This window comes from Erpetoichthys calabaricus, chromosome 11 (genome assembly GCF_900747795.2).
Source record: "Erpetoichthys calabaricus chromosome 11, fErpCal1.3, whole genome shotgun sequence".
Lineage (NCBI taxonomy): Eukaryota > Metazoa > Chordata > Cladistia > Polypteriformes > Polypteridae > Erpetoichthys > Erpetoichthys calabaricus.
This window is the reverse complement of record NC_041404.2, coordinates 135,064,605-135,089,289: the sequence shown is the minus strand read 5'-3', so window position 1 is coordinate 135,089,289 and position 24,685 is coordinate 135,064,605. Positions and strand designations below refer to the sequence as shown.

Genomic DNA, 24,685 nt, shown 5'->3' with positions numbered 1-24,685 from the left:
GTAGTGATGTAAGGCGCTATACAGACCAAGAGAATGTTGGCTTATTGCGCATTATGGAATGAGCGAATTGCGAAGAAGTTGCCCCCGTTAGAAAGACGGGCATTAAATGAGGCCACTGGTGGGCGGCAGGCAGCGGGACCTCGTCACAATGGAGACGCTGGAGAGTTTTAATGCATTTCAAGTGGACTCCCACACACAGCTCCGCTTTTATGGGCGAACGTGGAGAGAGGAGGGCACGCTGGGCACTTGGAATTTAAAGGAGCACGGCAGAGTTCATGGGGGTCCGGCATTTGCTTTCTTGTCGATGGAGAAGTAAAGACACAAGAAGGGCCGATCTTTAGTGGGCTTCGCCTGACGTGTGTCAAGGATTCACACGACACGATGAGCACGGTGACATCTGACACAGTCACTTGGGGCACCGGCCAGCACGCCTGTCACCACAACAAAGACACCGATCGAGGACTTCCTGCAAACTCAGTGACAGCCCGGGCCAGCGGAACAGAAGGGTGAAATGGGGTCCTCGGGTGTTGACGTGACGACGACCCGCCACGTGGGGCTCCGCCCACAGAACGTAAGAGGCCAAAGGAGAACTGTGGGACTCGGCGCGAAATTACAGAGGGGTGACATAACATCGTCCCACCTGAGGCTACTGGATGAGCACGCGACGTGCCCAGACCCCCTCCAATGCCACCTTTCCCACTCAGAATCGCTGCCTCCTTTCCAAATTGGTTTTCTTGCAGAACAAGCTGACATTTGGCATCGTGGCTCCTTCCTGCTCTGTATGTGCCACCTGAAAATGAGGTGGTGGCAATGACGTGGCAGTCAGTGGTGGGGTCATCGCCCGTGCCATCATGCAGAGGAGCCGCCGGTCCCAAACCTTTAGTGTTCTACTTGCCATATTTGGGCACTCTGGTGTGACCTTCACGTTTACTGAGTGTGACGGGTCGCCGTCCGTGCCACCACCGACAGTTTTCAGTGGGACTTGCTGGTAAAGTAGAGGAGAGGAGAGAAGGGCATCTGGGCGAGGTGGCTTTGGCTCGTTTTCAACTCCTAGTTCTCCTTCACACTGGGACTCGAGTGATCAGTCTGGGCTCCGTATTAAAAAGCGGTGGCCCAAAGTCCCCCCAAGCCAGGGGCTGAGGGTCTCCCGGGGTTCCTGCGTTCTTCTCGGGTGTGCCCGTCTGAACTAGTGGAGCAGCTCTGTGCCCCTGCCGCTCCGAGATGAATAATTGATTGGGGGGCTCCCTGCTTGACCTAAGGAGGCGTCTGCAGCTTTTTAAAATTCACCTGCCAAATAATCTGTGCCACGGAACGAAGGATCCATTAGTCAAAATGTGTCCCGTTGCACTTAATCAGCGTCAGACGGCGACACCTGATGGCACCGTGCGCCGCTGTGATTAATGACGCTAACGCTTTTATTTTTTCCTTCTTGTCACTTTGAAGCGAGCGGTTTGCTGTTGGGGGGTGGTGGTGGTGGGGGGGTTCAGATTATCATTACCTGAATGCTTCAATTGGCCACAAGTGGCAGTTTATACAGCAGGTGTTACGGAGCGAACTGCCTGAGGCGGGCACCACGGCGGTCCCCCAGGATGCCAACACGAGATGCTGCCCTCATTTTCTATTCCCACCGGGTGAAGTTACTAAGCGTCTTTTAAGCATTTTTCGGCTGTTAATCGTTACTCTTGATAGTTGCCGCCACCTTCGCCAGTAGTTAAGCGATGGGGGGCTTTGCTTCCAGCTGCACCCCTTCTTAGCCGGGCCAGCGCACGAACGGAATAGGCCCACACCTTGAGTGACATCGCTGAGTCACTGGCATCTGTGTGAATACACGGCTGGCCGAGGTGCCACCCCATGGCAGGGTGAGCAGACACAGACAAGCCTCACGGGCACATTTAGCATCGCCAATCTGCATGGCCTTGGACTGTGGCAGGAGCCCCCCCTGGACTTGAACCTAACACTGTCCAAGTCAAGCTGACCACGATGACCTAAACGTGTCATCCCACTGCCATGGGCAGCTGCTGATATCCACCACGTCGCTCTCCACCCCACTAACATTGCAGTGCCTCGCCACGCTGACCTGGGTCTCCACCATCATGCCAACAAACTTTAGATGCCAAACTGAAGGAAACTTGATCTCAAACGTTGTACCTGCTTGGCCCATTGAGGGTATGGCACCCCAGACCACTTTGTCCGGCTCATGTGCCCATTAGTTCACCCCACTGTCCCACTGCTCAGGTGCCTGGGCTTGCCAAGTGACTCCCAGGTGCCCACTGCACTGCCCATCAACAGACCCTATGAGGACAGCCCACCGGCTGGCACATGCCGTAAGGCCCTCCTTGTTACCCACCTGCACTCTGCAGTCACCCCCTTGTCCCTTCTTGTGCTCCTGCTGGATCTTCAGTGACAGTTCAGAGTGCCACATGAGCTGGTGGGCGATACCAGGAGATTCATCGTTTCATTTGCGGTGGCAGCCTCAGTATTGGGCAGAGCCCTGTTAGTTTTTAATCAATGATGCCACCTTCTTCACCGTCTTCTTCCTCTTCTCTGCCAGGCCTGAGGTGGAGCTGCCATTCAGACCACAGATTTGGGCCCCTGTGGACCCATCCTGCCCTGGGAGGTGGCGGGCAGGACTGTGGACAGCTGTGGCTTGACTCCGTCCACATTGTCACAGGGATTTGGTTGTTAGGTTCTCGTTTGTCACTTTGTGGCACTCATTCAAATGAGGAATGTTCTGCTATTGGAGAGTTTGTCACCTGTGGGCTATTCCCCAGTTTGTCCATTTCAAAATAAATGGCACATGTGACAAAGTGTCACCCATGTCAGCTGCTATGGATGGGGTGTCAGTCTGCTACTCACCATGCATGCCAGTCTGACTGTATGAGTTTAACACTGCAGATGGAAACTCGTGGGCACACAGGGAAAAGGTGCCAACTCCATGTAGAAGGCGAAGTGGGGGCTAAAAATGACCCCCACACTGGCCATAGCTGCCTGTTCTCAGGTTTTGGGTGCCACGCTTGCCTAACTTTGTCACTTATTGTCATTTTGTATTATTCTCGATTTCGTAGGATTTAACTTGGCATCTTGTAAGGAACAAAGGGACCCCGGTGACATCAAGTGGGCTGAATCGGGGGACACGTTTAGAACGGAATAACGGAGGTCAAAGGGAGGAATGTATTACTCCAGGTCAGGAGCCGCAAGTTTGGAACGACCATTTTATATTCCTGAAAGAGGGGGCATAATAATCTGAAGACATGAATGGAACCCCATGGCGGAGGTCCGTGTAGCACATCGGGGTTTACAGTGCATTGCAATTCTCTACACACTGGCGTCCCATCCTGGTATCCTCTCTGGGGTTGGCACCTCATCCTGGCATCCTGTCTGCGGTTGGCACCTCATCCTGGCATCCCATCTGGGGTTGGCACCTCATCCTGGTATCCCATCCGGGGTCGGGTTCCTCCCTGGACCTGCCTGATGTTGCTGGTTTGGCACCTCATCCTGGCATCCCATCTGGGGTTGGCACCTCATTCTGGCATCCCATCCGGGGTTGGGTTCCTCCCTGGACCTGCCTGATGTTGCTGAGTTGGCAGTTATTGAGGGGCATGTAGTCAATCGACTGATCAGACGTATGGCGGTGCCCCTCGTGTGTTGAGTGGACATCCTCGTTTATTTCTTCGTTTTTTGCCAGTGCGTCGGATGCCCACCCCGTATGGATGTTTTTTTGTTATCTCGGCAGTCCACATATTTATTTGATGGCATACTGTGGCACTCGGGTGCCCCCACTAGGGTGGCATGCTACTGCGATCCTTTGTCCAGCCCCTTGTCAAGGCGCTTTATTGCAGTTGCTCCTGCTGGTGTCCCCGTTTTGTCCCTCATCCTCACTTGGTGGTCCCGTCCACTTCAGATGCCGCCTCCCCCCAGCCGCTGTGCTGCCTTATTCAGACCCCCCTCCTACGGCCCCCCTTTTTATTCCTGCTGAATGTTTCATTTCATACGGTGGTCTAATTGGTCCCGGGGGGATCGCCGAGCTCGGGTCCTTCATTTCCAAGCTCCGTATTTTCTCTGAAAGGTCAGCGGAGTGCGCCGACTTTGACAGCCATGTGCTTTGCGTGCAAATTGGGCAGAGCGGCGATCGAGTGGCACTTCCCCGGCACAGGCTCTGTGAGTCGAGGGCATTTGTGACGTCCGCCTGATGATTTAATGAGTGCGACTGAGGGGCCTGGCACTAGGACTGGCACTCCGTCATCGCCATCCAGCTTTGAGGTGCAGTTCCATCAAAGGCCAGGGTGGCACACTCAGTCTTGATATAGCGCCTTTCACATGAGATCAGATGTCCACTAGAAGTGGCCAGAAAGCAGCAAAGGACCGTTAGGAGGAGACGAGGGCGAGCAGACTAAGCCAAGAGGGGCACACACACACACACGTACGCCCACACAGAGCCCTGTGGGGGTCCTGCTGCCATCTCCAAGGAGGTCTCGTTGACCTTTGGGTGGCTTTGAGCTCAAGAGCGCGTGCTTCACTTGAGTACCATTCTGTGCCAGTGTGCTGCTGCTAATTTATGCGAGGGCACGCTGTAATGGGACCTGTGAAACGAGGTTGAGATCAAAATGACACGACTGGCACACAGCTCAGGCGTTACTGCACACTTAATTAGGGTATAAGTGAGGGCATGACTGCTCACTGAGGCGTGCCACCTACTCACTTTAAATCTAAAAGCACCATAGAATGGCAGCTGTTAGTAACTGCCAATGCAGTGCCCATGCTGCCATGCACCTTTCTTTGTGTGGCACTTCATAGCCAGAGCCACTGCACACCTCACCACTTACTGTCTGGCTGGCACAGTGGGTGCATTGGCACCCTGCCCATCCCCTCAACCTGTCGGGGCACCACCTGAGATAATTGGGGCTCACTGCTGTCACCTGCCTGAGTCACAGATTCACATTTGAAACACAAAGCACATGAGGTGCCAGTCTGATCGCCAGCAGGCTGGTTATGAGGGCATATTTAGAGTTTCAGTTCCAGATGTCCAGTTGTCATCTTTATGAAAACTGGCACAAGAAAACAGCCATGATTAGTGTGCCAAGCCCGTCTGGGTGGAGGTGCAGAATGGCACTCAATAATCTGACCAATTTTAAAAGCTGGCAACCAGGATATAAAGCAGAATAAAGCAGATGATAACTCCAGTGGGCACTGCCACCCTTTGTCACTGTTCACTTTGTGACTGGGGGGGACTTTAGACTTTGTGTACAAACCCTGTGGTGCCACCGGCTGTTTGTAATGCATCACTGCCAGGCTTACGAAAGGTGAAGATTTAATTAGGAGGGACTGCTGCCTACAGCCTGGCACCAAATGCTATCCTTACCCACTCTCTGCCAGCTCTGAGAGGTAAGGATATTGGCAGTGAATATTGCCAATCGTTGAGACCCCCTGCAGAGTTCAGCCATGTGAAGCCTCATAGATATGCCTGCTGTTTGTGCCCAGCTGCTCAGTGCCCATGTGTATGTCCATGTATGCAGCCAAGGCAGAATATTTCAAGTTGTATGTGCCCAACATTCCATGCCCAGTCTTGAATCATTCTGGTGATGCTCTGGTACCCTGCAAAAGACATTGGCACCCCTGATGGGCCTTTATGAATTGGCATTTGTGGTTGTGTGGCCATGTGATAAGATTGCGACCACAGACCTGCCTTTGTCATTTCATGTGGCATTCCACAGCTGACAAGCCACCAGGACACATGTAGCATCTGTGTGCCACCTTCAATGAGTCCGCAGAGTTGGTCTGAGGCAAGACGCTGAAACATGCTAAGAGCTTTGCCACTGTTAGCTTTAATACAGGTGGCACCATCGAATGGTAGTCTCAATGCAGCCCAGCCTGGGCAGCATAGTGGTGTAGTGACTGGCACTGCCACCTCACAATTCCTGCCCGGTCCCTCTCTATGTGAGATCTGAGCACACACAGGGTGTGTATAGTGCATGAGTGGCACAGAGATTTGTTGCCAAGGGACAGGTGTGTTTCCGGTGGCATCAGGTGAGCTCCATCATCAGGGCATTTCCTCCCTTCCTTCATTTCCATGGCACTGAAATCCTCCGACACGCTCATCGAATTCGTGACTCAGCCATGTGGTTTTTGATGAACCCCGCACCAGGAGCGGTGCCCTATTTAAAAGGGTGCTGACCTACCAGAGATGACCATGGGTGCCCTGCATTAGGTGGCCTCATGTGCCCTGTTGGATTTACCTCAGGAATTTCCTCCCAGACCTTTGGCACCCCATTGGGTTTTGACCTTCAGACTTGCTCCAGGGTGTTGGCATTCCAGGTGCCCCACTTGCTTTCCGACTGGCCTCACTGGGTGCCCCACTTGCAGCGTGTCAGGACCCTCTGGGTTTTTCCTGAGGGTTTTGGTTGTTTCCTGCCGATGCCACGTCAGCCTTGGGCTCTGAATTTTCCATCCTGGCCTCCTTAACCTGACCTGGGGGGGCCCAACTTTGCCCATCATGGTGGCTCTGCCTGTAAATGAAGATCTGGTCCCGATGAAGTGTTGCCCACCCCAGACTGGCATCACTTGTGCCGCCAGTATAGCTCCGTCACTGATAATTGCATGTCTTCGCCTATTCAAATGCCACTTTGATAAGGGCAGTTTGGGGGCTTGCTGAGCTGGCAGCAAAATCAGAGGACCCCGAGGATTCATGCCACCGATCTGGCAGCACATGCGCCACTTCTTGTCAGCAGAAAACCTGAAGAGTTTGTGGAAAGTGGGGCACTAAAGGCTGAGCCGAGCTCATTAGAAGCGAGTCTGTCAGTGTGGCACCGAGCGCCAACTGCAGTCTACAAAGAGGGAGCTGGGCACACGAGCTTTAAGTGCGGCATTATAAATGAGAGCTTTAAGAAAGTAATGGATGGCAGAGCGGCGAGTTATGACACCTCATTAAATCAAAAAAGAAGAAGCACAAAAAATAAAATAGTCAGCAGGAATTCGAGGCGACATCACAAATTGAAATAAGAATCTGAGAGCTGGGCAACTGGCAAGGGCGGGGGGCACCGGGGGCCCAGGACATGGACAGCACTGCCCTCAGTCTGCCACTCACATGCCATCTCACTCTGGCATTAAATCAAGTCAGTTTAGCAGGGGCATGGCAGTCTGGGACACAGTCAAAGTGGCAGTGGGCACTGCCATATCAGGGGTCATGGTCCTCTCCTAGTAAGTGGCACCACCAGGCAGAAATGCTGACCATGATGATGAATTGGGGTCTTAGGCCTCGTACAACGTGTTCAGCTACCCGGTCAGTCTGAGTGGTCAAGGACACTGGCTGGGGACCAAAAGAAAGAGGAACAAGTGGGCAAAATGCCAGGGTTACTGGGCTGACCCTCCAGGATGGGTGCTGACCTCTTGGAGAGATGCCACTTATAGAAGGACCTCCAGCGATCACAAGGAACCAGTTGAGGTGGCTTGGGCATCTAGTCAGGATGTGCCCGCTGACTGTACTACCAGGACACTCACTGGGGGGGTGATGTGCCTTGACTGACCTGGAAGGAGGGGGGAATTCCCTTCAGTGGTCTGCCCTCTTTGCTTGGCATATTGTCACCATGACTCTCACCAGGACAAGTGGGCTGAAGGTGGACGAGTTATCATGTCATTTCAGGTGACTGTCACCTGAATGTCCTCATTGGTTTGGGCCACAGCCATCAAGAAATGACTGTCACTTTGGACGCTTTGACAATGTGTGCCTGCGATTGAGAAATGACATGTGCCACACACGGGCATTCCAGAATGCTGACAGCAGTGGCATGTTTTGGGTGCTCCCTTGTTCTGTTCTGCAGTGGTTGTGGTGAAAGGTGCTATATAAGAAGTGAAGGTGGGACCCCAGGCAGTGGGCACTAGCATTTTGCCCCACTACTCCTGCTGCTCCCTTCATTGACAGTTAATTATGCCATCAGCCCGGTGCCCATGTTACCTGACTGGCAGAATCAATTTCAATGACAGTGGGCCCTGCTTGGCCTTATGGGTCCCAAACGACTCAGCTATGTGCCCCCTGAAGCCATCTGCTGTGAAGCAGGCACTCGCCGCTGAGTGTGGTGGCACACATGACACCCGTCTGTGCTTTGATTTTTGATGTCGACTGCTTGTGCCACCTGTGCCAATGGGTCCTATTGCTGTGATGCCCTTGGCAGGTGGCAAGGCCGCGTGGTGTCAAGTAGTGAATGACACAACATCGTCAAAGTCCGTCCTCATGGGGAGGGTGGCATCAGCATGGAGGTTGGTTGGGGGAAGGATTAGCACAAGTGACCAAGATAAGCACCAGGCCTACAGCTGCCAGTGTCCATTTGGACCACCCAAGATGGTGGACAGTCAGTGATGCTGGTCAGCTATTTGACAAAGAACTGACTGTGAGAAGACCCCGTCACCTGTGTCACCTGTCAACATCAGATGACCTGAAGGATGAGCCACTGAGTGCAGCCCAGGTGACCACAATCTCTTCATGTGACCACCTCGAAATGCACTGAACACCAGCCCACCTGTATGACTTGAAGGACCACCGCTTGATCCACCATATGCCCCCAGAGGTGTTCTTGGTGAAGATGACCAAGACAATTGCACCCAGATGAGTGATCAGCCTCTGAGCTGGCATCAGGTGCCAGTCTTTCCACACAGCTCTGCTTCTTCAGTGGCCTGGCCTCCAGTGCCCACTTTGTTTGGCACATTTGGAGCAAATCCCCCTGGACAGCATCCCAGCCTGGCACACTGATGAACGATGTCACCCTGCCCACTCACTGGAGGTCCTCCTGAGACCCTTGCGAGTTTTCACATTCATTCAGCCTGGTCCTCTGAGCCATGCTACATGCCAGCTGGGCACATAAGGGGTGCTAAACGTTCAATCTGTTCTTTGTGCGCAGCCTGGCAGGACTATGGGTGCCAAACTCAACTGGCTGCCAGGCCTTGCCAGTTTGCTGTTTTGTTTCAAGACAACTTATGACACATCATGAAATAGAAATGAAGTGAAATGGGCAGCACAGCGGGCAACGCTGCAGACTGGCTGCCCCAGCTGCCTGCGTTCAATTCCAGCTTTTCCCTCACTTCCTAAAGAGTGACGGTGACAGCCTGGCATGGCTGAGTGTGTGTGACTTCAAGTGATGACAGACTGGCATCATGTCCAGGGTGGGGTTCAGTGCTGCTGGGTGGGCTTTGGGCCACGTGACACTAAATGGATTCATCATCTTTTTCTAAATCTGCTTATCCCAAAACTTGGGGACATCTCAGCAGCACGAGGTTCAAGACAGGAGCCAGACCTGGAGAGGGCACCAGTCTACTGTGTGGGCACATCTACAGGAGCTCAGTCAGGGCGGGCATATTTAGAGGAGCCAACCCAAGTGACTGGCATGGGGCCGAACGGATGGGGACTTGAACCCGGGACAAGTATGTTGTCATGTGATTTGTCGCCATCACCACTCGCTTGCTGGTCCTTTCTTAGGGTTGTCCCCATATCATGTCATGTGCCACATGTCCCCCTTTCCAGTCTCACCAGTGTAAATTGTGCTTTAAAATTAATAATCTATCTGATGGTGGTGCCCACTGTCATGTCTATTGGCTTGGAGTGAGTACTTGTGTTGTGCCAATGCCCAGTGCCACCCCATCAGAAATGACCAGGCTCACTCAATGCCTGTCCTCTTGTGCCACTCAGTGCTGCCACCTTAGCAGTTTGAACTGCACATATACTTTGTTGGTATAAACCTCAGCCATTCACAAGCCAATCCTGGCATTGCCACTTGCAGGAATGGAAAACAAACGAACCTCTGGCAGTTGGCAAGGTCTGGAGAGCAGACAGACGTGCCCAAGGTGCCACTGGCTGTGTATTCAGACAGTGAGATGAGGCCAGAGACAACATGCCCACTGGGGGGCACTGATGTACTGAGCTGCCCCCATCTATGCCATGTGACATGACCCTGTCCAGAAGCAGACTGCTGAGCAACTTCTCAGTATGCAAATGAGGTTGTGCCAGCTGTGTGGCTGGGCAGTAGTGGGCCTGCAGTTCAGGTCAAGATTAATGAAGGGTGGTGAACCAGTGCAGAGTGCTGGGGTGTGCTGTGCCCATCTCTCACTGCCCCTGGCAGTCAGCCCCCCACATCCCCATCACACATTTGCCCACTCAGTCCCCTCTCAGAGCCCTACCCCAGCAGCATTAGAGTAAGGTAAGAACCCACCCAAGATGAGGTGCCCAATCAATGGGCTTGGCATCGTCCATCGTTGATGATTGAAGTCCAAACCATTTACTTCAGACAAAAGGAACTTTTCTAGGTAAACAGATTGGGGGTCTGAGTGAACCCAGTAAGTGCCTGACAGGGTTGGCATGACCTTACCCAGCAGTTTGGGGAGCAGTAAGGTGCAGTGCTGCCCTTGTTAGAGGTGGTGAGTGCCAATTAGGAGGCAGCGCATGATCCTTGGTACAGGTGGAGATTGGTGTTGCTTGAAGGTCACCACTGAGGGCCCACCTGTGCCCACTTGATAGAGCTTTATGCAAAGTGCAGAGTTGACCCTTCTGGCAATGTGCTGAGAGACGGGTTCAAGTCCCTTGTTGGCACCACAGCAGTTGTTTTTCTTTTCTGTGCTGCCAGCCTTGGGTGTTTAAGATAAGACCCTTGCCCTTTGACCTGACGGTGGCTGGCACCTCTTCATTAGGATGTTGATCTCAGGTGCACACAGACATGCCCGAGCATGCAGCGGAGTGCTGCCCACCTGTCTCTTCCTGGCACTGTAGCTTCTTGTTTAGCAGGGCTGCGTCTGTGTCCTCGATAATTAGACACATAATTACAGCTTATTAAACAGCGGTGAGGCGGGCACAATTTGCACACTTAACTCCCCGTCGGATTCGCTCTTCTTTATGGGTTAATGACAGGGTTAGCGATGCCCGCTGGGACTCGAGTGGAGACAAAACAAACAGCTTGGCAAGGAAGCCTATCTATAAGGGCTTTAGTGCCCACCTGCCAACCCCACTCCAGCTTTGGCTGTGGGTGGAAAGAAGAGGGCTGTGGGTGGATCCAGGGGCGGGGCAGTCATGTGGGCGGGGTCAGAGGAGAACCATGAGGGGTCAGCACACACCCTCTGTGCCACTCCAGCGTCTCCAGGTTTATGTGTTGGCACAGTGATTACAGGGTCCTGGGACTGAGTTCCACTGTCCTTGTGTGTTGTCCTTGTGTCACGCGTGCCACCGTGAGTCACTGTGGGTGTGTGCCTGAAGAGCCAGGTACACTGTTTGGCATTGTATGGGCAGAGTGCCACCATGGCATTTGTGTTTCGATGTTAGGAGTTGTTGATTATCCTCGGGGGGGGGGGGTTACACATTTCTGGATACTAACACTGTAAGGCGCTATATAAAGGCATGTTGGTTTGCCGAGTGATCGACCCTCGTGATGTCACATCGGGCGCTGTTTCCTCCGTGACGTGTATCTCCTAATGTGTAAGGCGCTATATAACCTGAATGTTGACCTTCTAAAAATGACTTTATGGTAAGCACCATATGCCCATGGTCACTTTGTAAGGCACTATATGGCTTGGTGGGCCTTTGTGGTTGAGATCACTTTGCCCAGTCAGTTGTCCACCAGATTCCTGCCAGGCTTTCCAGCTCTGTCCCGAGTGGCACATCTGCCCAAATGTTGCCATCTCTGCCTATGCCATGTCTGCTCCGCATGGCACTTCTTGTTTTTATCAATGTTATGTGCTCATGCCATCTGCTTGCTCAGTATGGTACAGGCCTGCTAATTCAGGGAGATGAGTTGATAGGCCTGTGCCAAGGTCGAGGTGCCAAAAATACTGAGCTGTGTGCCTCCCTCACACTGCACCGCTGTGAGTGTCGCCCACTGGCTGGGGGGTGGAGTCTCAGATGGAAGGCGGTGGCAGCCTTGCGCCCTCTGCCACATGTTGCTTTTTCTCCCTTTGGCTCCCCTAAGCAGGAGGCCCACTCCAAAGTGCCAAGGTGCTATATAAGTCCTCAGTGGCACCACAATGGCAGATGACGTGACCCACATGGCTAGGCAGTGGTGCAAAGCAACTGTCATGCCAATGCAAAAGTCTCCCACTTAACCACACACAAGGTGATTTTCAGGCCACCCACTTCAGTTCAGTTCTGTGGGCACTGAGCACCTCTTGGCCCTGCCATCGAAACAGACAGCCCTTGGCACTGCGTTCAGCTGCTGTATACTGGGATGCCAACAGTGACAGTCAAGTGAGACGAGTTTCGCCGGGTGACCGAGCACTCGACCTACTGTGGCCTGGTGACTTCATTAGATGGCCCATTTTTGTTGTTTACAACCCCCCCACTTGTCTGTTGGCAGGTTGTCAGCTGGCCGCTGGCAACGAGGTGACAGCCTTTTGTATTCGTCATGTCAGCTGCCATCATGTGGAGTTTTCGTGCCCTCAGCAAGCTGGCACTAATGGCTCCTCGCAGTCCCTGCACTTCATTGATGACTCGCGCCAAGCAGCGCACCCATCAACAGGCACTGAGTGACTAGCACTGGCACATGCCACTTGGCACCACTCTTATCAAGGCTCCATGTCACTTGGGATGTGTTTATAGCACCTTGGAATAAACCTGAGAGCTCAGCTGCCTCATTCTTAACTTGGGCACCTCACCCTATAGGTGGGTATTGGCTGTCCAGTGGGCATTCTTTAAGGTGCCTTTGATACTCCTATGGGCTCCTCTTTGTTGGCACCTGATGCAGGGGGCTCTTCACACACTATTCTTTTATAGCGCCTTTCATGAAGTGGCACACCACACTTCCACATGGTCTGACTACCGATGTCCAGGGCGGATGATGAGTGACGAGGACGAGTTCATTAGCCTGGCAGCCCACCGAGGTGTGTTTCCTGCACAGAGACCCCCAAATACATCTCTAAGGATGCTAAAGGGAGGGTGTGGGCCCCCTAGTGGCTAAAGATCAGGTAGAATGTGGCATTAATCCTCAAGCTGCCCATCAGCTCCTGTCACCTTGTGATGGTGCGCTCTGTGAAAGGCGCTATATAGTTTTATAAGTAGAAAGAGTTGTTTCTCTCATTGTGGCAGGAGTGGCAGCTGGTGGCAATGGTGATGCAGGAGCTCAGACATCGGGCATCAGCCTGCAGATCCACCACCAGCCCCTCCGTGTGCCCCCCACAGATGCGCTCCTCGTGCTTTTTATTTATAGCTCGTGTCCTCATCACTTTGTGCTCAGCTCTATTTTTCACCCACCTAATAATATCTGAAAATGCGTCATCTGGCACAGGTGGCACTTCGCTGTGGATGAAACACCGGCACGCTGGACTGTGCTGTCTAAGAGATAAGCAGCTGCAGTGCCAAAGCCATCCTGAAGGAGGCGCCAGCCTGTCCACCCTCTGTCCATTTCGGCCCAGGCTCATAAGTCACTGAAGCTCTCCAGTAGGGGCACCAGTGCCTCAAGGGGCGCACACCTTAAGACGACAGAGGAACGAGACAAAGAGAGTCCAGGGGGAGGGCGTGGCACTGCCAACGTGCTGCATTTTAAAGATGTAACTTGAAGAGACTCCATGCAATGCGTATGTGTGGGCATATTGTTTTTGTACCATATGAGGAACTGTGAATGCATGTGTGACTTTGCCCTGTGATGGCCTGGCACTCTGCCCACAGCTGGCCAATGCTACCAAAACATGGACAGGCACTATATAAGAGTGTGTGGACTGTTGGGGACCATGTGGCATGTCACTGCTCTGCCCTCTGAGTTGACTGGGCACATTAAGCTCACTTCTGATCAGTCATTGTGTCTCCCAGCCACACCACATAAAGTGACAGATCACGGGACAGCAGACTTTACCACCTCCCCACATGTGCGAGGGCACACTGGGCATGCTGGACGAAGTGCGATTCACTCAGTCACACGACAAAGTGGCACTTCATAAGCAGCGGCAGGGCTGGCGTGTCGAGGCGGCTGTGTGCGCAGCAGAAATAGAAACGTTTAATTGGCAAAGTCGAGAAGGGCCTGGGTGAGACTGGCATGAACATACGGTGGGGTATGCTTGGTATGAAGTGACAGGCGGGCACTGCCGCAGTCAGGCACTGTGGCCAAGAGCTTGGGAAGAACTGCAGTTTTAGCATCCTCAGAGTCACCATGACATATCATGCCAGGCATGTGTGGTGACAACTCAACTGACCGGCTCTCTTCTTTCCTTCTTTTTCAGAACAAGGTGCTCAATGTGGACGGCGTGAAGGTCAAGCTGCAGGTAAGGATCACCTCCGGGTACACGGGGGAAACGGGGGCAGCGTGGCACAGTAGCACGACAGCGAGGGTCTGCAGTTTGATGGGGGTGGGAGGGCCCACCAGGCTGAAGTGACAAACCAACCAGCGAGGAGCCACATGAAGAGCTGCTCCCCTGCTCTAATTGGTCGTTAGCTCGTGAGAGGTGCCATGTAACACTCCCTGCTGCCCGCTCTTGTGGCTGCGGCTCGTCCAAACTGATCAGGCAGACAGAATCCATAAAGAGGAACACAAAAGGCGTCAGCGGCGTGCCGAGCGCTAATTAAAGCTGGCGAGGTGGCAGCGCCGTCTTCACGAGATCCTCCTTCTTAATTAATTTATCAAAGCAGGCTGCACGCCATCTGCTGTGGCACAAGAACTCTGGGCGTCTTCTGACACGAACGAGAAAAGACCAAGCACGAGGAGGGCACGTGAGGGCACAAGGGGAGCTGGCAGGCAGTGGTGGCAGAGTGCCACCGTCACCAGCAGGCATGTGCAGAGCCCGAAGTGGGCCCACACCTTGACAAGAAGAGCGCCCCCTGGTGATTTCAAGGTGCTCTGACATCATAATCAAGAGAAGGACAGCTGGCACTATATGGTGCCTTTCACCCAATTTAAAACAGTAAAGCCAAGGAGGTGACAGACAGCAACCTGTGCGCCAACAACACACAGACATAGAAGGAAGAAGAAGGGGCATCACAGGTCTGTGCCCTGGTGTCTGCTTGGGGCGATGCCAACACACAGCTGCCCATTGTCACCAGATGGAGGAACTCTGCAAAGCCAAGGCCCTGGCATCAAGTCCTACTGCTGCTAAACAGCTGGGCATCATCAAGTCACCTCTGTAATTGTCACCTGTGTCACTCATAATAAAGAGTGCCAGGGAGAGCCTGTGCCATCTAAATCTGTGGCTGGCACAACCAATTACAATCACATTATTAATATGTAATTGAGAATAAGAAGTGACCTGTGACATGTGACACATGACAGCGAGATACCAATGCAAATCACGTGGCAGCAAAGGTCAATCAGATGAAGTTCAGGTGGGCCAACTGGCAAGGGCAGCAGCTAAATAGCAAACATCAACATAAAGTCGGCATTGTGCCAGCATTGTGGGAAAAGAGCAAACTGAGTGCAGATGTCCAGATGGGCTCGTCCTGCTGGGATGCTGTGCCCGCTTCTTCACCCTCATGCCCAGCTGGCATGTCCCATTTTCTTTCAGTTCGGCCATGCCAATTTGCCCATTGGCACACTTAAATGTGCCTTTCTGGCCATGCTGCTGATTTGAATTTTTTTGTTTCTGATGCACACCTCCATTATGTAGACTTGGGCACTGCCCAGTCATTGAGTTCCCCTTGGAAGGTCAGCTGGGGTGGGCATTCAGAGAAGACAGAGTTGGGTTCACCTGAATGAAGATAAGTGGCTCAAACACTGATGGGCACCTCCAGAGGGCACCTCACAAAGTTAAGATTCAGATCAGCCCCCTCCAGCTGCATCACACCTGGGCACTGATCAAAGGCTAATGAAGAAGTGGGCCACCAGGTGCCATGATAGTCGATGTCCTGTCTGGGCAAAGCCAAAGCCCAGCCTGGTGATTTTATATGGCACCTTTTCGAGGAGTAGCCATGTGAATCTGTCAGGCTGGGCATCCCTACTGGACTTCTGCAGGCATTGCTTAAGTCGGTGACCCTTTTTAGTACCAACTGCAGGTGATTTCCCCAGGTGCCAGTGTGCCATCTCTAATAGGCACTCCCTTAATTGCCTGCAGTTTTTAATTGGTGAGAATTCCTGCAGATTTTTTTCTGCCATCAATGCATTTGCTTAGAGAAGCAGAAAAATCCAAAAGGGCCCATGTGGCGGCGGGCAAACGCAGTCATTAATAACGTAAAGGAGCCCACAGCCATGGCACTTCCTCTGTGCTGCAGATGCCCGCCTCTCTGTCCTCAGCAGTGGATCCAAAGCCATCACTGCTGCTATCGAGCCGTGTGTGTGTCTTAATTCTATATAGCGCCTTACATCCTCACAAGGTGTTTTACATACAAACAAGACTGTGATGTGACATCAAATAAAGACGGACCCTCGGGGGCGACACAGACCCCAACTGAAGTGCCACTCAACACCAGGGCTTTTATCAAATGTCCCCTGACACTGCAGTCTGACTGTCCCCAGTCACCATTACAAGTGACATGGAAAGTGTCCTGCTTTCCATGAGATGTCCCCAACTCCATACTCATTGGGAGGGCACTGAACCTGTGGGCCACACCCTAGTCCTGCCCACTCAGAACACAGTGTGGCACACGAGTGACCCAGCAGTCAGGGGGTCCCCATCCTGGGCATGTCTTCAGATGGGTGACAGTGAGTCTCTCGGCTGTGTTTGATTTGGGGTCCTCACTTGAGCTCTTGGCTTGTCACTCTTCTCGGCCTCCAACTGTTGGAACTTTCTTTTGTCTTCTGTCATCTCATCTTGTCACTTATGTCACATTAGGCAGCACTTAATAAATTCAGTGACTGTTATCTGGCCGATGCAGCGATGACACGCCAACAGCAGGTCTTCATAAGTGTGTTGGTATTGAGGAGGGGCGCTATATGAACACGACCTGTGTCGACTGCACAGCCATCGAAGGCCTGTGGCATTGTGCCAGCCACAGTTGTGCCCAAGTCGAGGTCCGTGAGAAGAGGACAGAATGTGGAATTGTAAGGAAAGCCAAAACCCACTCTTGAGATTATATAAGAGTGCTATAATTAAATTATAATTAAATAATTAATTACAAAATATAATTATAATTAATGAAGAGTGCGCTATAATTAAAGAGCCGCGAGCTGATAGGATTATCGTGATGTCCAGGGAGGAAGTGCAGCCGGGTGGTCACCTGTGTGTCTGTGTGTGTGTGTCTGTGTGTGTGTCTGTGTGCGCGCACACGCGCGCGCCGTTAGCCGTGTTCCCCGGTAAAGGAGCCCGAGGGCTTTGGCTGATTGGTGAACATTCGGGACAGACGGCGGCGCAGATGTTCATTTCTACGCAGCGCATCGCCGCCCTAATGACTCAGCATTGCTCTTTGTTAGCTAAACGTGTAAAACTGGAATGGCCGAGACGGGGTGGGCATGACGGAGATGGGGGGCACTTTGGGCTTCTCGTGATTTCATGAAATTAGAGATCCGAACGTGTGAAGGGTTTAAAAGAAATACCGGTGACGGCTTGAAGTATTCGGAGAGTTCAGCACCTTGGACAACCGTCACCACCACGGTGGGGCACTAGGGGGCAGCACCAGAGCGGACGGACGAGCGCTGAGACTTGAGGCTGCGCGCTCCTCAGGCTCCTGTCACCGCTCCGTGTTACGACCACTCTGGCCCTGCTGGAGGTCTCAGTGGAGGACACGATACCTGCTGGCCATCATGAGCAACACTGTGTGTCCTCTCTGTGACACTTCAGCCCTGAGGACCGAGTCCAGCCGGAGTGCGACAGGAGAGACGACTGGAGAAGCCGCGACAATGGGCCGTTATAGCGCCGTGAGAGCTCAAAGGGGGACAAATAAATGAGGGACAGTCTATCTATCTATCTATCTATCTATCTATCTATCTATCTATCTATCTATCTATCTATCTATCTATCTATATTATATAGCGCCTTTCACTCTATCTATCTATCTATCTATCTATCTATCTATCTATCTATCTATCTATCTATCTATCTATCTATCTATCTACCTATATTATAAAGCGCCTTTCACTCTATCTATCTATCTATCTATCTATCTATCTATCTATCTATCTATCTATCTATCTATCTATCTATCTATCTATCTATCTATCTCTAGCGCCTTTCTATCTATCTATCTATCTATCTATCTATCTATCTATCTATCTATCTATCTATCTATAGCACTTTTCACTCTATCTATCTATCTATCTACCTATATTATAAAGCGCCTTTCACTCTATCTATCTATCTATCTATCTATCTATCTATCTATCTATCTATCTATCTATCTATCTATCTATCTATCTATCTATCTACCTATATTATAAAGCGCCTTTCACTCTATCTATCTATCTATCTATCTATCTATCTATCTATCTATCTATCTATCTATCTATCTATCTATCTATCTATATTATATAGCGCCTTTCACTCTATCTATCTATCTATCTATCTATCTATCTATCTATCTATCTATCTATCTATCTATCTATCTATCTATATTATAAAGCGCCTTTCACTCTATCTATCTATCTATCTATCTATCTATCTATCTATCTATCTATCTATCTATCTATCTATCTATCTATCTATCTATCTATAGCACCTTTCTATCTATCTATCTATCTATCTATCTATCTATCTATCTATCTATCTATCTATCTATCTATCTATCTATATTATATAGCGCCTTTCACTCTATCTATCTATCTATCTATCTATCTATCTATCTATCTATCTATCTATCTATCTATCTATCGCACCTTTCAATCTATCTATCTATCTATCTATCTATCTATCTATCTATCTATCTATCTATCGCACCTTTCACTCTATCTATCTATCTATCTATCTATCTATCTATCTATCTATCTATCTATCTATCTATCGCGCCTTTCACTCTATCTATCTATCTATCTATCTATCTATCTATCTATCTATCTATCTATCTATCTATCTATCTATATTATATAGCGCCTTTCACTCTATCTATCTATCTATCTATCTATCTATCTATCTATCTATCTATCTATCTATCTATCTATCTATCTATCGCGCCTTTCACTCTATCTATCTATCTATCTATCTATCTATCTATCTATCTATCTATCTATCTATCTATCTATCTATCTATCTTATATAGCGCCTTTCACTCTATCTATCTATCTATCTATCTATCTATCTATCTATCTATCTATCTATCTATCTATATTATATAGCGCCTTTCACTCTATCTATCTATCTATCTATCTATCTATCTATCTATCTATCTATCTATCTATCTATCTATCTATCTATCGCACCTTTCACTCTATCTATCTATCTATCTATCTATCTATCTATCTATCTATCTATCTATCTATATTATATAGCGCCTTTCACTCTATCTATCTATCTATCTATCTATCTATCTATCTATCTATCTATCTATCTATCTATATTATATAGCGCCTTTCACTCTATCTATCTATCTATCTATCTATCTATCTATCTATCTATCTATCTATCTATCTATCTATATAGCGCCTTTCACTCTATCTATCTATCTATCTATCTATCTATCTATCTATCTATCTATCATATAGCGCCTTTCGCTCTCCTTGTCCTTCTCTGTGCCCTCTTTTCGTCTCTTTGTCCCATCTTTCTATCTCTCTGCCTGTCCAAATTCTTATGTCCTGCACATTTTTGAGGTCACCTTTAACTTTATGTCATTATAAGGAGAAACAACACCTGACAAGCAGCTGGCCACGTTGCCCCCTGTGCTGCCCCCTGCATTGCCTCAGGTGTTTCCCCCTTTGCTACCCCCTGGTGTTGCCCTCTGCGCTGCCCCCTGCGCTCACATGCTGCATTTTCCTCCAGGACCCCGACTTGATGCTTGCACTAACGTGTAGATGTGTCCGTGGGTGGGGGGACATGGAGGTGGGACGTTAGTGACAAGACAAGCCTTGAGGCTTTGGTTCAAATCGTGGTGTGGCACTGAGCGAGCCCCAGCAGAAAAGTCGAAACCATGAGACCCCAACTGCCAGGCTGCAGAGCCAAAATGGCAGACATACTCTTTAATTGAAACTCAGCTGTGAAAGAATCCCAAAAACACGAGAGTGCCCGATGCCAACCTTCATGCCATCCCAACGATGACATCATGCAGACATAGCAACACCATAGCAACAGTACACAAAGGGCCCCCTTCATTGTAGTTCAGCGGCTCCTGTTGTCCCTCCTGTTTTGTGGGTGGAGCCTCAGGAGGCGGGGCCAGGCTGATGTCACCTCGAAGGTCCGTCCCCCAGCCGAGCCTCCAGTGGTCCACCAGCATTGAGTTTTGGATTTCGCTGCTTGTGTCCCGTGGATGCTCTGATTTGGGACATATCCCCCGGGTGGCCTTTCAGGTGACTCCTCTTTCTTTCTTTGCCCTTTGGCCACTTTCTCCATTTTTGTGCTCCATCCATTCCTCCATTTTCTTGTTCTGCTTATCCTGAGTAGGGGGCTGGAGCCAACCTGGCCATCACCAGGCACAGGGCAGGAGCGCCATCTTGACAGGTGCCAGCACACTACAGGGTGAACATGGATACCCATGAGGAACGGGACTTAAACCCTTGCGTCCTGACTGCAAGGCAGCAGCACCACCTCGGTGCCACCGAGCCACCCTCATTTTGTCCTTTGTCCTTGTAAAGTTCACTTTGTGGTCTTGTTCTCCCATTTTGTGCATTTCCTAGATTTTGGGACATTAAGGAAGTCGGCCCGAGTAGGCTGATGCCCTGCTGTGGAGTTGGGGGGTCAGACCGCTAGGGTGAGGCCTCCCTCCCTGGCAGCCAACTCCAGATGAACCCAAACATTCCAGAAGGATCCACTTGGGTTCTGCATAACAATACGAGGTGGGTGGGGGGTGGCGAGCCCTTCAGGATACCTTGGGGGGCTCTGATGAGCATCCGCCCTGAACTTGCACCTTTCCTAATGGTTTTCTCTCCCTGTTGTGTAGGTCCATGTTGAATGTATATAGCGCCTTTCAGCCTGAGCCAGCGCCCTCATCTTCTCACAAGTTCTTCTTTGCTTCTCTTCCAGATGTGGGACACGGCCGGGCAGGAGCGATTCCGCAGTGTCACCCACGCCTACTACCGGGACGCTCACGGTAAGAGCCCCTCATGTTCGCCCCCAGCTGTGTATGCTTTATGTCACAACGGCTGCATTCTGGGGACGACGGGCACAAAGCTATGGCATCATCCTCCATGGTGACGAGAAGAACAGATCAACAGTGTGGCTTGTTGATGAATCTCCGGGACCCCCCAGTGGTCCTGAGTCCACTGCTCGCCAGCAGCACACAAGCCATGAGCGCCCCCTGCCAGCCACTGGCGCACTGCCCTCCTCGGTTCCCCAACTGGCAGATGAGCCACTCGGCCATTTGATTGGCACCTGATGCTCTTTTCAAAAATCCTCTCTAAATTAAAAGGAAAGGGCAGGAAACCAACAAAGCTCCGACAAAGCCCCTCGATGCCCGCCTTACGTAAGCGCCCGTGCCTGCATTTTCACTTGAGCGGGGAAAAGACATGAAAATGAAGCCTCCCATTGGAATGCCACGTCTTTGTACTCCGAACGAGCGCTGGGCGACGCTTTATGCAAATACCTTGGCAGCCTTTGTGCGCCATTATCATAAAGCGGCAGCTGCCAGTTTGGATTTGTTCTCATTTGTGTGGCACGACAGGAGCGTCGGTCTGAGGGGGCGACTCGACACGATGGAGCAACACGCACGGAGACAGCAGCGGGCACTCAGGGGAGCGCAGAGACAGGAGGAGGACACCTGAAACAAGGCCCGGGTCACTGGCACCACCCTGCAGTGCCCTGCTCTTAATGAAGACGCTGGCGCCCACCCTGCCCAGTCTGAGCCACTTTAGCTGACTCTTTAGTGCCCGTCTCTGCTGTGTTCTCATATTTTGACTTCTGTCATCGGGCCTGTGCCCAATCCATTATTGTGACAAGCTGCTCACATGGGCATGGCCCGCTTCCTTATGCCCATCATGAATTTACATGAACCCCTGGCCCATCAGTTGAGAATTGCCACCCAAGCCATCAGCCCCCATTCCTCTGGCCAGACACTAATCACCCCATTTAGCCCACAGTGCCACAGGGCAGTGCCATGCAGTAATGCCAGCCTGATCTCCCACTTTCTTTTCCACTGACCCCCCATTTCCGTGAACAAGCAGCTGGGTGGGAGTCCAATTAGCCTCAAGAAGCCGAAGACATGTGGTCAGCGAAGTACAAAGTCGAAATAAGCCAACGGAGGTCCCTGCGGACACCCGGCGGGCACTCAAGTGAGGAGGAAACAAACTTCATGTCCAGGGTTACCAGCCTTGATGACAGCTGCAGGGAGACGAGAGGCACTGGCACTCGAGCGTGTCTGTGACAGCCTGGCAATGGAGAGACCCACATGTGGGAAATGAACGCCCTGGGGCTACAAACCAATGGGCAGTGCCATTGAAAAGAAACCGGGCATCAGAGAGCAGTGCCACCTGAGGACGAGGTGAGAGATGAGGGGCGCTGCGGCTCTGAAAGGACAGAAGAGAGGAGGCTGACCTCGGCCAACGAACGAGACCCCGAGACCCCAGGAATCCCGCGTCAGGCCAACAACTGTGAGGTGGCGCCAGCGCCCCAGATGGCACACATGGCTTGGCTCTCTTTGAGTTTCTCACCATTCAGAAAAGAAATTCAATGAAACGAAAGAAAAGCGGCGAATTCGCACAATTTGAGAGGTGTCGAGAGGGGTTGCCATGGAAACCCCCGGCAGCATCGTCTCCAGCTGCAGCGAGTCTGAGGTGTTGGCCTCAATTCTATAAATGACTTGAAAAGCAGAGAGCGCAGTCTTTACGTGATATAGCGCCTTTCACATTGGCCGAGTCCATTTAGCATCGTTCACTAAGACGAGGGGCACAGTGTGCCAGAGCTATCTGGGCCTGGCAGTGTGCCGGTCCATCATCCACTAGGACAAAATGCCAACCAGTGAAAAAGTCCAATCATCTCATACAATTTGAGGAGCTTTGCATCTAAAGTGGCACAAACAAACAAGTCACCAGGGCTGGGCACCATCTACCCACGCATCCTCAGTGGAGCCACCAGCCTGCAGAGCCATAAATGGCAAGATGCAGATGTCCATGTGGCACAGGTTTAGACAACGAGGATTGCCTCTTGCAAATAAGATGGCACTGGAGAATCTCAGGCCAGTCATCCGATGCCAGGGAACTGCCACATCATGTTAAAGAGGAGCAGCAGGTTGTTCTACAAACTGGCACCATCAGAATTCTAATGTTTGACTCGGGTGAATATAGCGCCTGACAGAGAGGTCCTGGCTCATGAGACAGACTTGGGGGGTCATGTTGGACTTGACTCTGCCCACCACCAGGCTGAGCACAAATGAAGTTAACAACATCAATAGCCCCCTCTGTGCGGGCTACAAGTCCAGACACTGTGGGGGTCTCATCTGCCCAAATCATACAAATGACCTGAAAAAGCAACGCGAAGGGCAACTGGACATCCAGCAGAAAGACAAGAGCATAGATGGACATGAAGGGCAAAGAGTCCAACGTCACCTTAAGACATGCTGGGAAAACGGGGCACGGATGGCATCAATTCAAATGTGTTCACCTCTAGTGCATGGCCTGTGCCACAGCAGCCCAACCTCGGCCTGCTCCTGATGATTTTCAGAGTCGATCCCCTTCAAGATGCCCGCCTTCAGTAATGGCAGCTGAATAATTCATCACATCCAAGAAGTCTTCTGATTACACAGGAGGGCATCGGGAAGACGGCTGGCATAAGAAGGCAAATCAAATCTGATCAAACCTGGCAGCCAGCGGTGGGCCATCGTCACAGCGGTAGCCACTTGTCATTAGCCCCGTTGGTGCTGGCGGGACCTGCACGTGGCACCAGCCTGCCCACTGCCAATAACAATGGCACTGGTAAAGCCACTGTGCCCCCACCTCCCTCTCCCTATGGGCCTCTTAATGCTGACGTTCGCTGAGCGGTGCGACTCTGACACACGAGGCTCATTTGTCACCTTTACGGTGTCAGCGCTGTTAGTGAAATGGAAAGCACATCTGCACGTTCGACGCCCATTGTGTGTGACAAAACCAAAGCGAAATCGATGTGCCATTGATCTGCTGCCACGCTGACGGCTTCATTCAATCGCCCGTCACACCGCTGATATGGGGGCTTGTCTTCCAATACCAGTCCTCTGTTAACCTCGAGTGGCGTGGTGGCACACTGCACTGAGGGGGTAGTCAGTATGATGATGATGATGATTGTTCCTGCTCTTGATTGTTCCCTTCGTCCAGCGGTTGATGCCCAGCTGGCTCCTATTCTTTTTGTTCTGCCAGTTGGAGCCCGGGCAGGTGAAGTGACATTCTCAGGGTCCCTCCATGTCCCACAGCCTCGGGGTCTGAAGACAGCGTCATCAACAGCAAAGACTCATGCCAATGTACGCACATCGACATTGAGGGGTCCGATGAGCCCCCCATTCATTGTTCTTGTCACTCAGCAGCTTCATTTGTTAAATCCTCCGGGCGTGTGGCAGTGGGCACTGGCTGGATGACAAAAGGCCATCACCGACGGACTGTCCCTGTGACGGTGTGAGGGGCTCGAGGTTGACGGTGGCTCCCAGCTCTTAGGGGTCCACCAGCCATCGTGGAGCTTTGGCAGTAAACTGAGTGCTGAGTGCATCAGGACGTGTCGGGGGGCTTCAGAGGCTTTAGGCCGTGTCGTATTGAGCGCAGCCCCCCCA

At 51.4% G+C, this 24,685-nt stretch overlaps 1 protein-coding gene across 1 annotated transcript in view; it reads left to right on the top strand.

Moving 5' to 3' along the window:
* The window catches only part of LOC114660947 (ras-related protein Rab-26), a 48,849-nt gene that overhangs the window by 13,718 nt on the left and 10,446 nt on the right, over positions 1-24,685 (top strand). Inside the window, exons 3-4 of the mRNA XM_028813977.2 lie at positions 14,176-14,217; positions 20,983-21,049. Of these exons, the coding sequence (XP_028669810.2) occupies positions 14,176-14,217; positions 20,983-21,049 (109 nt within the window). The remainder of the gene's footprint in view (positions 1-14,175; positions 14,218-20,982; positions 21,050-24,685) is intronic.